Source organism: Halichoerus grypus, chromosome 4 (assembly GCF_964656455.1).
Source record: "Halichoerus grypus chromosome 4, mHalGry1.hap1.1, whole genome shotgun sequence".
NCBI classification, from domain to species: Eukaryota; Metazoa; Chordata; class Mammalia; order Carnivora; family Phocidae; genus Halichoerus; species Halichoerus grypus.
This window is the reverse complement of record NC_135715.1, coordinates 189,545,146-189,559,274: the sequence shown is the minus strand read 5'-3', so window position 1 is coordinate 189,559,274 and position 14,129 is coordinate 189,545,146. Positions and strand designations below refer to the sequence as shown.

General features: G+C 49.8%; 1 protein-coding gene across 1 annotated transcript in view; it reads left to right on the top strand.

The window, feature by feature from the left end:
* Positions 1 to 420: 420 nt before the first annotated feature.
* DRC11 (dynein regulatory complex subunit 11) overlaps positions 421 to 14,129 on the top strand; it is a 145,368-nt gene continuing 131,659 nt past the window's right edge. Inside the window, exons 1-3 of the mRNA XM_078070013.1 lie at positions 421 to 721; positions 9,200 to 9,524; positions 12,517 to 12,636. Coding sequence (XP_077926139.1) covers positions 711 to 721; positions 9,200 to 9,524; positions 12,517 to 12,636 — 456 coding nt within the window. The 5' untranslated portion in view covers positions 421 to 710. The remainder of the gene's footprint in view (positions 722 to 9,199; positions 9,525 to 12,516; positions 12,637 to 14,129) is intronic.

Genomic DNA, 14,129 nt, shown 5'->3' with positions numbered 1-14,129 from the left:
ACTGCTTCTGCCCTGTATCCCCAGAACCCAAGTCTGCGCTTGGCCCGGAGGAGAAGCCCAGTCAAGTTCTGAACAAATGAGTGACTGTTATCCCATTTTACAGGTGGGAAGACTGAGGCTATAATCAAGGCCCTTGTCCAAAAGGGGGCAAACAGGGAAGAGGGAAGACGGCGTGGAGGACGACGAGCCAGCGGAAGGGACCTGGGCTGGTGGGTCCGCCGGGAGGTCAGCCCCTCACCCTGGTCCCAAGCAGGCGGCAGCTCCCTCCCGCCAACCAGCATCCCGCCGCGCCAGGGCGCGGTTGCCACGGAAACCAGGCAGCAGCGCAGGCGCGTGGAGCTCGGGGGGGGGGGGGGGGCGGGGACGCGCCGCCGGGGACGCGCCCGGCCGGGGGAGGGGGGGTAAGCCAGCACTGCGCAGGCGTAGCGTCTCGGTTGCTAGGTTCCGCCTCGCGTCCCGCTGCGTGGCTACTGTAAGGTTCCCGAGCCTCCGGTGGCCGAGGGAACGTTCGAGTTCACCTCTCTGTGCCTGCGCGCTATCGCCTTTTCCTGCCCAGAGCGAGAGGATAGCCCCGATCGCCGTCCCCCTCCTCCTGAAGGACCTCTCCGTGGACGCCCCCGGTGGTGTCGCGACGCCTGCAGCCGGCCGCCCTTCGGAGCGAGACGGAAGAGCTTCCAGGCGGGCGAGGGAAAGAGAGAAAGTAGCCAGCCATGTCGAACGCGTAAGTGATGGGCTGCGGGCTTATAGACCCGGGTGGGCGTCTCCGGACGGAAAGAGGGCTTGCTCTGCTGCTTTTCCTTTTTGTTCTCTCCCCTCCCCTCCTTCATTTTAGCAAATGAAGGCAGGCCCAGGATAGAGTATCAGGTTCTTGTGGACAAGGAATGGCATGCGCCTAGGTCTCCCTCCTCCCGGTCGCACTGCCTCTCCCCCCGTGGAGATGAGCCCCCGTGAGCCCGTGGCTTATGCCCTTGCTGCTGTCTTATCGAAACAGCAGCACCTTCGGGGCATTCGGCACATCGCCTGCTTTTTTTGTTCGTCTTTCTCAGTTATACGTGGATTGCTTTGTGGAAACACCCAGGTCCCGCGTTAAGGAAGGAGCTTGAGGAAGCTTCATGGCACCACTCTGCTTTTCCCAAGGAACCGCAGTGGTGCGGTGGGCGTACCGGAAAGAGTGTTTGCCTAGCGCTGCGCTCTTCGCCCAGCACTTGTTTCGTTTGGTCTTCACCAGGACCACTTAGGACGTGTTGTGGTGCTGGTTCTGCGGGCGCCGTGCTGCGTGTGTGAAATAGGGCAGCGCGTGTGATCTTCACAACACCCCATAATGCAGGGCCTGTTAATACTGTTACTCCCATCTTACAGCTGAGGAATCGGGCACGGAGAGGCTAAGTGGTTCATACCGAGCAAGCAGGCCGTGCCATTCCAGCCTGCAGGCACGCTCTTACTAACCCTATTGGTAGGTGAGGAAATGAGAGCAGAGAGATCAAGGGCTTGCTGAGATGCTGCAGGTGGGGAAGGTGGGAGCTCAGTTTGGGGCATGCTGAGTTTGAAGGGCCTACTGGAGATCAAGTAGGCAGTTGAATATTCGAGCCTTGAGTTCAGGAGAGAGGTCTGTGTATGAAATATAAACTCGACAGGTGTTGGTATGCAGATGGACTTTACTGACACGGCATGAGTGTAGACAGAGAGAAGGGGTCATCAGGTGGTAAGAGACTGGGGAACAGACACCAGCAAAGGGATCAAAGGTGTGATCCGTGAGGAGGAAGCAAAACTGCGGTGTTCTGGAAGCCGGGTGAACAGGAAGCAATGTTTCTGGGAGGAGGGAGTGACAGACTCAAACACTGCTGAGACAAGTCAGAAGAGAACCGAAGTGGGCCATCCATTTAGCAAGGCGGGGTCCGCTGGTGCCCTTGACCCTCGTGGGGGATGGAGTAGGAAGGTTGCTGAGAGTGGGAGGGAACAGGAGGAGAGACAGTGAGCATGGCCAACTTTTTAAAGTTTTGTTATAGCTGGTGCAGGGAAATGGGGCCAGGAGACAGATTTTTTTTGAAGATAGGAAGCAATGGCATGTTTCTTTGCTAAAGGAAAGGGGATGGTGAGGAGGATGAGGGAGTAGTGGGGTGATGTTGCTAGTGGGAACATGAGCTCCAGCAGGTGGCTCGAGGTCTTGGCTTTGAGGGAATTGAGGAGGGTAGAGTCTGTCGGTAAATGCTATTCTTCGGTAGACACCTTGTGGGGTCCTGGAAAGATGGTGTAGGGAGTAGACAATGGGGACAGTGAGGGGCAGTGGTGATGCCACCTGATGAAATGAGTTGCAAAGCTAGGGGATGGGGCAGGGAGAATGATCTGGAAGTGGCGGTGAGGAGCAAGGACGTTGACCCCACGCCCCGACAGCAGTTGGAGGAGTCTGGCGAAAAGGGAGCCTCTCTTGTGAGGGCTGCAGGGAAGGACAGCGGGCCTCCCTGAAGCAAGAAGGCCAAGGGAATATTCTGGAAAGAGGACAAACAGCTACATAGTATTGGAAGAATTTGAAGATTTACCCTATATAAAATATCTTGGGAAGAATTCTCATTTTGCAAGATTTAGATTTTTCGTCGAAGCACGTGGTATGTCTGAATAGTCCAGCCTTCCCTTCCCCCACCCACCTGGCTACAGAAAATCTGCCAAGCTATAGAAATAACAGTCTGGCCGTTTTCAACTGTCATATTCCGTCTTCTCTACCCACAATCCTCCTGACTTCAAAACCTGCAACATTTCTTGGTCATATGCTCAAGTCTGAAACCAATCATGTACTTAAAAAAAAAAAAAATTCTAAGTAGTCTCATGGATAAAATACCACCTTCTCTTTGCAAGGTGCATTTAAAATTTCACGAACACTTTCACAGCTGTTATCCCATCCCACAGTAATCCCTTGGGGTGTCCAGAGAGGTGTCCTTATCCAGATTTGCCACTTGAGGAGGTGAAGGCACAAGGAGGCTGTGGCGAGTCTGAGACCCACTACCTCAGGAGACAGCATGAGGTCTCCCCATGCCCATCACTGCAGCGCGGGCCAGAGACTGGGGTGTATGCGTGCCTGGACCCTATTTGGCAGCAAGAAGAAGCGAGGTCCTGATGCATGCCTCCGCACGTGTGCGCTTTGGAAACATTGTGCTGAGGGAAAGGAGCCAGACCACAAGGGCCACCTACTGTGTGGGCCCATTTATGTGAGATGCCCACAGTAGGCAGACAGATACAGAAATTAGATTAGTGGTGGCCAGGGGCTGGGAGGAGGGGGGACAGGGGCTCCTCTTGGGGAGATGAAAATGTTCTCGAGTTAGATAGAGGTGGTGGTGGTGAATATACTAAAACCCACTGATTGGTGGGTTTAAAGGATAAAATTATGGAACGTGGATTATATCTCAATGATGTTCTTATTTTTAAAAAAAATTGTCCTGTGACATCCCAGGTCTCACGTAACGTTCCCGGGCACAGGCTCAGCAGAAGAATGCAGGGACCGAGGGGCAGCGAGGCGGGGCGGGGCTCAAACCAGGCGGGGACTGCATGCAGGGGCAGTGGGGGCTCCCCAGGCTGGCCAGGCTGAGACACAGTGGCCAGGCCCTGGCAGTGCAGAGACCAGTGTGGTTGTGGCCAGTGGGCGCACAAGGAGGAGCGTCAGGACAGCAGGGAACCTGGAAGGCAAGGACGCCGAGGTCAGTGTCCAGAGGAAAGGGTGATGATGCGGGGTGGGCTGGCTCACATGGCTGCCTGATATTTCCCATCACCCACTGACCCGTGCCTGGTCGCTCCAGAAAAGCAGCAGGTGAGGAAGGAAGAGGCTGCCGCCCAAAGGCAGGACTTGGAAAGCTCAAGCCACCAGGAGAATCCTCAGCCCAGAGTTCCAGTGAGGGGTCAGCTCAGCCATGGCCCTGGAGGGGTTCCTGCCTCTTTGACCCTGGGCGGAAGCCAATGAGTACACTGAGCTAGGGCAGCAAGTCTTCCCTGGGCTGGGTCTGTCCCAAAGCGGAGTCCAGGCATTCCTAAATTCTGGGTGCGTTCCGTCCACCAGTGTGGGTGTGGTTGCCCCTGGTGGAAGCATCCTCTACCCAACATCCCTTGATCACGATGGGCATGGGTCTGTGTGGGATTCAGGTCACCCCACCTGCACCCCACAAGGCAGCCTCCGTGGGGTCTTGCACAACCTTAGTGCTTACTGGCATGTTCAGTGCTTTGAAGTCTGATAAATGCCCCTTACTTTTCATTACTGACCCCAGCCCCACATTTAGAAATTATGACTAGATTAATTTATACAGACTCCAGTATATCATTCCCAGATTCTCGGTAATGTTAAATCTGCCTGTCAGTCTCAAGAGTCTGCTTTCTTGGGGCGCCTGGGTGGCTCAGTTGGTTAAGCAGCTGCCTTCAGCTCAGGTCATGATCCCAGGGTCCTGGGATCGAGCCCCACGTCGGGCTCCCTGCTCAGCGGGAAGCCTGCTTCTCTCTCTCCCTCTGACTGCCACTCTGCCTACTTGGGCTCTCTCTCTGTCAAATAAATAAAAACCTTAAAAAAAAAATTTTTTAAAAAAGAGTCTGCTTTCTTTTTATCTTGTCTCTCCAGCCCTCTGCCTGTTCTGATCCTCCGCAGCTAGCATTCTAGAATTTTCTTCAGTTACATCTTGTGTGGCTCCCACCATATTCATTCTTAGATGTTTAATCAGTAGTGGGAAAGGGGTTTCATTTTTCGTATTTTTCTCTGTGTTCAGTGTTTGTGGCTTTTACTGATGTCTTGCAACTTTGCTGCACAGTTGACTTCTTATATTTTGTTACCGATTTCCTTGGATTTTGCCACTGTGTCATTTACAAGCAGTTTCTTAAATCTTTTGTATGAATCCCTTTTCTGTCTGCTTGATGTTCTTTCACTCCTGTCTTTTAGATTTCTAGTGTGTCTCCTGAAAATATTTTTGGTCTCTGGTGTTCAGCGTTTTGAAGGGCTGAAAGCATCTGTTCTTTGGGGTATGCGGGCAGTATTCTTCATCAGGCATATGCCATAAATTAAATTTATTGAGCATTTTCTTGTCATCTGTGGAAATAATCTTCAGTTTGTACCATTCTGTTGCTGTATTTAGCTCAGCTAGTCTTTATGCTGAACGCTCGCAGATTCCTGGGATGACCCCTCCCCGGTCAGAGGGAACCATTCTTTTGATCTGGGGCTGAGTCCTGTTTGCTAAGTGGGATTTCAGATCCGAGTTCTAAACAAAATTAGCCTGTAATTTTCTTCTGTAATGCTGTCCTGACAGGTTTAGGCCACAAAACAAACCACATGGCTTTCTGTTTTATGTGAACATTGGTTGGACAGCTGGTGTCACCCATCAGGTCAGGGGAGGCCTGCGTGTGCTGCCCCCCTCAGATGCTCGGAGTCTGGGCTTTGGTGAACTAGGAACAGGCTCAGCTTCTGGGCACCCTTCCCAGCTTCACCTCCCCCGGGGCAGATGCTTGATAAGCCAGCGTTCATTGTTTCTGTCTTCCCCTCCCCCCTCCTGTTTGCCTGGTTTTTTAAGGCACAGAAGGCAGAATCGCCACCATACGTGCGCCACCTGATGCTGGGACCCGTTGGGCCCGGAAGGTGTTGCCGTTACTGTTCTGGGATGGGGTCGTTTCTAATAAATAGTCATTTCTTCTGCAAGGAGTGGCAAGTCCTGTGCTAAATAGAATCTAACTGCCCCCTGTAAACGTTCTCTCTTCATAGAGCCATCTGGCAGGATGTTCTTTCATTAGCGATATTTTTTAAGTATGTCCAAGTTTGGAGACATCTGACACTCGCACCCCCCAGGAGGCGTGCCCAAGGCAGTATTCAGCATCCACACTCAGTGGAGGACTGCGGGGAGAGGTGTATATTCAACTGTAAATCTTGGCCCATCACAGCTACGCCACCTGATTCGTCACCCTCATTTGCTTTCACCCTGAAGAATGGGGGCCGCAAAGGGGCTCAGACTATGAGCCCTGGAGCCAGACTGCCTGGACGCGGGTCAGCTCTGCTGTGCCTCTGTTTGCTCCTCTGTGAACTGCAGGGATGGTAGCACCTGCTTGAGAGGGCTGTTAGGTTCATGAGAGCTGATACCTGTAAAGCGCTTAGGACGGTGACCAGCATTATGTACTTTTGAGCTGCTTCCATCCTCATCCTCATCATCATCATCATCATCTGAACCTGAAAGGCTCTTCACCCACCAAGAGAACTTCTGACTTTTGGCCAAGAAGATGAAAGTCTCTCATCTCTGTTCCAGGAACATAAAAATAAGAGATTTAAAAAAAATGTTTTTTTAATGTTTTATTTAAAAATTTTATTTTTAGGGGCACCTGGGTGGCTCAGTAGGTTACGCATCCGACTCTGGATTTTGGCTCAGGTCATGATCTCAGGGTCCTGGGATGGAGCCCCGCGTGGGGCTCTGAGCTCAGTCAGTGGGGAGTCTGCTTGTCTCCGTCTCCCACTGCCCCTCCCCCTGCTGGCACGCACACACTCTCTGAAATAAATAAATCTCCCTCTCTCTCTGAAATAAATGAATAAATCTTAAAAAAAGTTTTTAATTGTTCTTTTAAGTTTGTATTACTTGGTAACATACTAATATGTATTTATTATACTGAATAGTGGAAGAGTACATTTTAAAATAAAATGAAAATATCTTAAATTGAAAAACGAAAGAATTGGAATTTTTTTAATGCAAGTTGAAACTCTCTGCACCAGGAGCAGCGTGGGAGTGCACAGCAGCGAGCAGACGCAAGCAGGAGGCCTGGCCAGGCCCTGGCACAGGGACGGGCACTGTGCTCTGGGATTGCTGCCCCAGCGGGGCCTGGCTCCAAACCAGCCTGGAGGACTGCAGCTGGACCCGCATGAAACCGGGTGGGATCGCCCTTCCCAGCAGGACGGAGGTGGAGGGCACGTGCCTACAGCCTGCCCTGGGCTGTAGTAAGACACCAGCTTCTCAGCTGGAAGGCAAGCTAAGGAACTCATAGGCACTCAGTATATATAAAGAACCCCCATAAACTAATAGAAAAACAATCCAATGTAAAAACAAGCAAAACAAATGGATAAACGATCTGAGGAAGAGAACTTGCAAACAACCCATATGCAGGTGGATGGATATTCAATCTCATTTGCAACCAGGTGAATGGACATTAGAATGTTGAGATTAAATTTCTCACCCATGATCTTGGCAAGAGTTATGATTATGTATTTTCTGGTGATAGTGGTGGTTCTTTTATTTTTGGTCAAGGTAGAGGCGGCAGTACAGTGTAGAATAATTGTTCCAAGCCCAAGACGGGGCTCGGACACTGACCTCACCTCTGAGGAGCAGGCCACCTCCTCCCACCTCAGCGGGAGTAACAGGAGCCTTGTTCATGGAGCGTGGCCAGGGTCACACCTAGCACAGGTCACAGCGTGCGGTCAATTCCAGGAAGTGATGCTGGCAATTTCTCAGAGGGAAGTGTGGAGAATGAGTGAGGAAGGGCAGGTAATGGGACCAGAGCCGAGCACCAAGAGGGGATGCCCGCTAATGACCTTGGGAAGGTCGATGAGGGATTCCCAGTAAAACAAGGTGGATTTTATGAGCAATTTTATTTCCTGCTCTTCCTGAATCACCTCCAAAATGGCAATAGGGGATGTCAAAGGCTATAAACACACGAGGGCCAAGGGAACGTTAGAGCATTTGCCAGGAGCTATCACGAGAACATAGAAGGAAGGAATGCAGATGAGATGAGGGGGGAAGAGGCAGGCACATGGGACCTGAGCGCCAGCAGAGGGGGAGGGAAGAAAAGCCCACCTTCTGGCAGAACCCTGGCAAGAGAGGAGGCAAGGTCTGGTCCTTCTGAGGTGGGGCTAAAGGTGGTAGGTCTGCCTAAGGGGCATTTTGACCCCAGAGAGCAGGTGCCCAGCCGCCCCCGTGCTGACAGAAGAGGCTCGTGCAGGCAGCCTGGACCTGGGGGTGCCACACACAGGTGAGAATGGGGTTGGGAGGCCAGGCTGATGGCGAGAGGAAGGGAGAGCCTTCACTCCCCTTGACCCACTGGCTCCATTCAGGCAGAGATTGAGCCCCCCCGGCCAGCACAAGAAAGACCTAATGGGTTGTGAGTTTCCCCCTCATCCCAGGGAAAGGGCCAGGATCCTGCCCACCCTCTCACCCCCGGGAGAGTTAATAAGCCTCTTCCCAGACACACTGATCTTTCCATTAGCCTTTCATCTGATTCTGGGACATAAAGAGAGCCAAAGTCACCCAAAATGTCAACCAAAATTCTGCCTTGGATGTGTTGGTCAGAGTCCAGGCAGGAAAAAGATGGCACCCTCAGCAGGATGGTTAAAAAAGGGACTGGCAGAAGAGATGGGGACAGAGTCTCAAGGAACCGACAAGGGTCATGGGGCAAGCAATGCAGAGCGGCTACCACCCTGAGCCTTTGGTAGAAGGAGGCTCCCAACCGTGTGCTGAGCCACCAGGGAGGCAGTGGGAGAGGACAGACCTGCATCTCACTCTCCTCTGCCCTCCAGCTCCCTGTCTGCTCCACGGACCTAGGGGCCGGCCTCCCACGCCAGCCATGCCTTGCTTCTTACGTCCCACATTATGGTTCTCAGGTTCACAGTTATTGCTTAGAGCTGTAAGTCATTCACTCTCCACTGCAGGGACTAGTCCGCTGGGAATACACTGCAGTTTATTTATTCATTCTCTTATTCATATACAATTGGTTATCTCCTTGTTCGGGCTATTATAAAGAAACGCTTTTATGTTCATTGTGATACAGATTTACAAGAGTTTCTCTGGGGAATGATTGTTCATTCATAGGGTCTGCCCGTGTTTGACTTTACAAGGTGGTGCAGAATTACTTTCCAACGTGGTTGTTCCAACTCATAGCCCACCAGCTGTGTGTATGGACAAGTCAGTGGAAAACTGGCTCACAGCTTCTTCATCTCTGAAATGGGTGTAATCATGCTGGATTTACAGGTACGGTGAGGAATCACTCTTATCATTGAGGTGAAAGGATTTTTAAGCTACGTAGGTGATAATGATACCAGCGGTCATGTCCGAAAATCGCATGCACCTCAGAAGAAGACATAAATGGTCTAAAGGGAACTATACACCGTGTGCCTGGTTCACATTTGGTGCCGTGTCACCATTTGTTATTCCAGATGCCCATTTGGTATGGCTCACAAAGGAATTTTCACTTATTCTCTGTCTTTCCCCAGAATGTATAATAAGATGTGGCATCAGACCCAAGAAGCCCTCAATTCTTTGCTTGATAAAGAGTCTCAGAACATGATGGAATCACAAAGCAATCAAGCTTTCATCTTCCAAATGTTGGCCACCTTCTACATAAAATACGTGCAGATCTTCAGAAACCTGGAGGATGTCTATGACCAGATCGTCCACCCGCAGAAGCGAATATTGATCCGAAAAATACTGGACGGAGTGATGGGTCGCGTCCTGGAACTGAAGAATGAAATGGTGGAATTGGAATTAACGGAGTTTCATTATTTTGATGACATCCTACAGGATCTAAAGTTGGCTCCTGTAAGTACTCAGCTTCTTCTCTTATCCGTTTCTTGTTATTTTAAATAAGCTATGTAGGTCTCTAACCAATTTTCTACAGACTTTCTAGACATCTTTGCTGGTTGTTGTATGAAAAGTTGAAGCGTTGCCCTTCAGCTGGGCCATACCACCCTGGACAAGGATTGGGTCCCTGTAGTTTTGGGCACAGACAAATCTTCACACAGCCTTTGGGTCCATCGGACACTGAAGTTGTTTTCTTCCTTGTCACCATGGTGTCTGCCCAGATCTGTTGGCTGGAGTAGGCCATCTCTTTGATAAATATCCTGGGACACAAACCCTCCCGATTTCCAGTCGAAGTGCCCCTACTTCTGTTTCCAAAGGAGATCTCCCTCTGGCCTCTGCTTCCCATCATCTTCTTCAGGATGAGCAGCCTATTGGTTACCAGTTCTTTCTTCCCAGATGGATGTGTCTCCTCCTCTGCTTTGGGTCTTTGGTGACTCGGGGATTTTTGGCAATAGGCCTTTGAGCCTCAGACAAGAAGGAAGGGCATCCTCCCTCTCTGATGCCCTGGAGCTGTGAGCATTCTGCCCCACTGCTGCCCTCCCGACCTTCACTGCCAAACACCCAGGGTCTCTTCTGACGCTCTGTCTGGCTGAGTCTGCCAACGCCAGTGGACAGACAGCTCACTTCAGTGTCACGGTCCTGGGAGCTCAGTCTTCATTTTGAAAGGAACATTTCCCGAAAATAAAATTAAAAGGAGACAGTGTTCAATTTTCTACCTGGTGTTTAATGCCTCTTCCTTTTGAAAATATTTGAGATTCTATCAAGTTTATGTTTCTTTCTGGAATAGACTTTCCTAACATTATTACTGCACTTCGTTAGAATGGACTCTAAGGAATACCTAAAATGATTGGAACGTGAAGATCACTCCAAAACTTTTGTGTTTATTGCGTTCGTTTATAAGAGTGTGGATTAAAGCACCAGATTTTTTCGATTAGGTGTACTTAACTCACCCATGTGAGTCTATCAGGAACACCTGAGGATAAACATGAAATCAAATCATTAAGTCATATCCCTAAATTGAATTAATAAAGCAATATAAAATGTGTTAATTTAATGCCAAGACTATTAAATAATATTCTCAAAGCTGAAGAATAAGAAATTTATGAAATTTATGTGGTGGGCTCCTTCAGATTTTCTGGTTCACCTGGTTCATCTTCTCAAAGGCCATGAGCACTGAAAGGGGTGAGGAATGAGGGACATTGTCCAGGAACCCTTCCTGGTGGGAGACTCTCAACTGTGTTTTCCACTATTTCCGAAGGGTGCACGGTGAGCCACGTGATGACACTGGGGCACGTCCAACAGCAGCAGCACGGACCCCGGGAGCAGTGCCGGGCCAGGGAGACACATGTGTGCCATCTCTGGGAGCTCCTACGTGGCTCAGTTCTGCACCACTGTCAGGGCCTCCGTGGCTGCCACCTGCACAGCGCACAGCTCTCCGTACAACATGACCCACAGTCCGACCACAGCTGGTCAGTTCGGGGATGGGTACTGGTGGCTGCACCAGGCAATCCTTCCCTCAGAGATTCTGAAACTGAGACAGAGACACCAGTTCCTGTCTCGGAGTCTGAACTTCGGGCTCCCAAATTTGTGAGTAGTTGGAGCCTTTGTTCTGAGATGCTCAGAAGAACGAAGAAAGCTGCTCTTGAGAGTGAAAGAGAGAGAGAACGAGAGAGAGAGAGAGAACAAAACAGACTCACCAAGAGGAGCAGAAGTAAATGGCAGAGTCCTGAAAGCATCTTCATCCCTGGACACATCCCTGCTTATGAGGAACTCTCCACTGTGTTCCTGCCCTAGGTCCACAAAGTCTTAAGTCCATCCATCAGTGTCCCCTACGGCTAAACTAACCGGAAGAGTGTTTCTGCAGCCTGCCATGTAAGGAGCCTTCCTAATAGGTCCCTGATGTAGAGAGGGAGTTTCTCTGCCATAAGAAGTGTCCTTGATTCCACCCTGTAGAGGATGGAAACTCCATTAGTCTAAGAAAATTTGGTTTTCAAAAACAGTTGCCACCTGGTACTGATATCGTCTCACCAAGTCCTAAAAAAGACACCCCTTTATGTGATAATGCTTCTTTAAGGGAAGGCCTGTTCAAAATCCCCTGGATGGGGGAGAGGGTGTGGGGAGTCACGCCAGAATGGGAAGAAGGGGAGATGACCCTGAGGACTAGAACCTTAGCTTTGCCAGGCCAACTGGTCTACCAGAGGCAAGCAGGAGTGTCTGAGAGTCTAGGACAGTGTTTCTCAATGGGGGTGCCCAAGGGCCCACCCCATACCCCCAAATAACACTTCTACACTCCTGATTGTTGAACTTGGGCTGGTAAACCTTCGTGTGACCTCCACTAACTGAAATATTTGGTAATATGCATAAATGAAAAAACAGAAGTTGATATTTATTGCATAAAAAACAAGTTTCCTAATAAAGCAAATGAACTTTACCAATAATTTTTGTAATTTGGGGTAATTTAGGTAAAAATAAGAACAAATTATTAGGGGAAAAATGTGATCATTTACATGCAAATAATGATACTGATGATAACTTACGAGATTGAATTCAAAGATCTCTACATCACCATGCTTTGCTATCTTAGTCTGCATTATTATTTTAGGTAGGCTGAGATGATATTATGTTTCTTTAAAGACCTTCATTAAGTTATCATTAGTTAATTGAGGATAAATTGATGCGGGTTCTCAAGTTTTACTGTAATGATTAAAACGAGGGCCGTGGTGATGGTTTTTTCTTGTGACTTTGTGTCTCCTCAACGGTAATGAATTCTCTTCACGCCACCGACCTCATCACCTCTTAAATCAGGATGGGAGGTAAAGCGCGTCTCTTTGATGTGCAGTCCTTACTGTATAGCTTAGATGGATTTGAGTCCTGGAATTGTGACAAAAGTGGCAGTTTTGACCAATTGTGACAAAATTGTGCCCTTTGGCTCATTCTTTCTCTTCTCTAGCAACAATTAGATATTCCCATTCCCAAGTATTTTTTGAAGGAGAAGCTGGAAGTCATCAAAGGAAGAGAGAAAATCCTTGCTCAGATATTAGCCAACACTGGACTAGATATACCTGAAAAGGTTCGTATATTATTTTAATAAATATCATTCCATAATCTATAAAACCTTTTTCCGTGGCTCCTGATTGTGTGAGAGACAGATTATTTCCAGTGGGAAGAAAGCAGCACCCGCCCCTCGTGCTATTCGGTATATGTAAAAAGTTGCTTACCTTGGGGACGTATTTTTGATGATTCGTGACCATTATTTTTCAAGAACTTAGAAATAGAGATCAAAACATAATGCTTTGTTGGTTAAGTCAGTATCTCTGAGACTGAGCAGATTTATCAGCTCGGTTTGATTTTTCGTCGCAGACCCTTAACCTAAAGTCAGAAGCGGAATACTTTCATATGAAATAATTAAGTGTTAAGCTAACCTACTGGTCGGTCTTTCCCTTCCAGACTTTTCCGCACGGCACTGCCGCATCCACCTTCTGGCAAGTCTGCTTGTGCATTTCAGTGGCCCTCGCTGCCTCCCGCGCATCAGTGCCTCACGGCCCTGGCTGGTCATGGCCCATGCAGGGAAGTGGCAGTTGCCCATCCCAGCTGGGACGATTCCAAGTGAAAGGGGCTGTCAGTAACTATGCCGGGAGACAGGTGCGGCCCCAGTGCCCAGGGGAAGCCAGCACGTGTGGGCTTCCTACAGACAGGCCCCGTTGGGTGTTGTCAGCCTGGGTCCTGGTGCCAAGGAAGATTCCAAGCGCAACCAGAATGACAGTGGGGTGGGAGCAGGACGTGCCCTGTCTGCCTGCCGCAGGAAGTGCTTGGGGTGCTCTGTGCTCCCTCTCAGCCGTGGACATGCTTCATGCTGCATAGAGGGCTCACTCTTCTCCCTACAGCCCAGCCTGTCGAGATGGTACTCATTCATCAGAGCCCGACTTGATGCAACATCCCTCCAGAAACCTGACCCAACTAACTCAGGACCGTCTCTCCTTCCTTCGCCTCTCCCCTAACTGACTGATCCTCCCTCTGCATTGCATCCCTGGAAATCCGTCCCGGGGCTGTTTCAAGTAGGGGTCATCACCATCCTTGCACATGTTGGTGCCTTCAGTCCATGCATCATTCAGAAGGAAGCACTCAGCGCTTCACCCAGCTCCCCCAAGGTATCTCCTGGCATGAAACATTGACAAGCAGTGCAGAATTCACAGAGGATTTTATAGGGGAAATGGAGGAGGGCGATGACGTTGTACACACTATGGTCAAACCCTAAAAATTCCTCTTTGCTGTTTCCCCTTTCTGCTGTCCCTCTTTGCTGGTGCAGGGTCAGCCGCAGGGAGCTTTCTCTCTCAGCAGCAAGCCCTAGCTGGCTCCACTAGGTAGAGCTGTCCATCTCCATCCCAGCCCCAACTTCTGATGGGCCCAACGTCAGCAACACGCCGGGCTCTGGGCAACAGCCCTTGGCATCTGTGTGACTTTCTCACGCCCTTCAGTGCCTCACGAGACCCCAGTTTCACCTCAAGCTGCTTATTTCTTGAAGATATATGCAATATATATCCCAAAAAGAATTTTGAGAGGCAA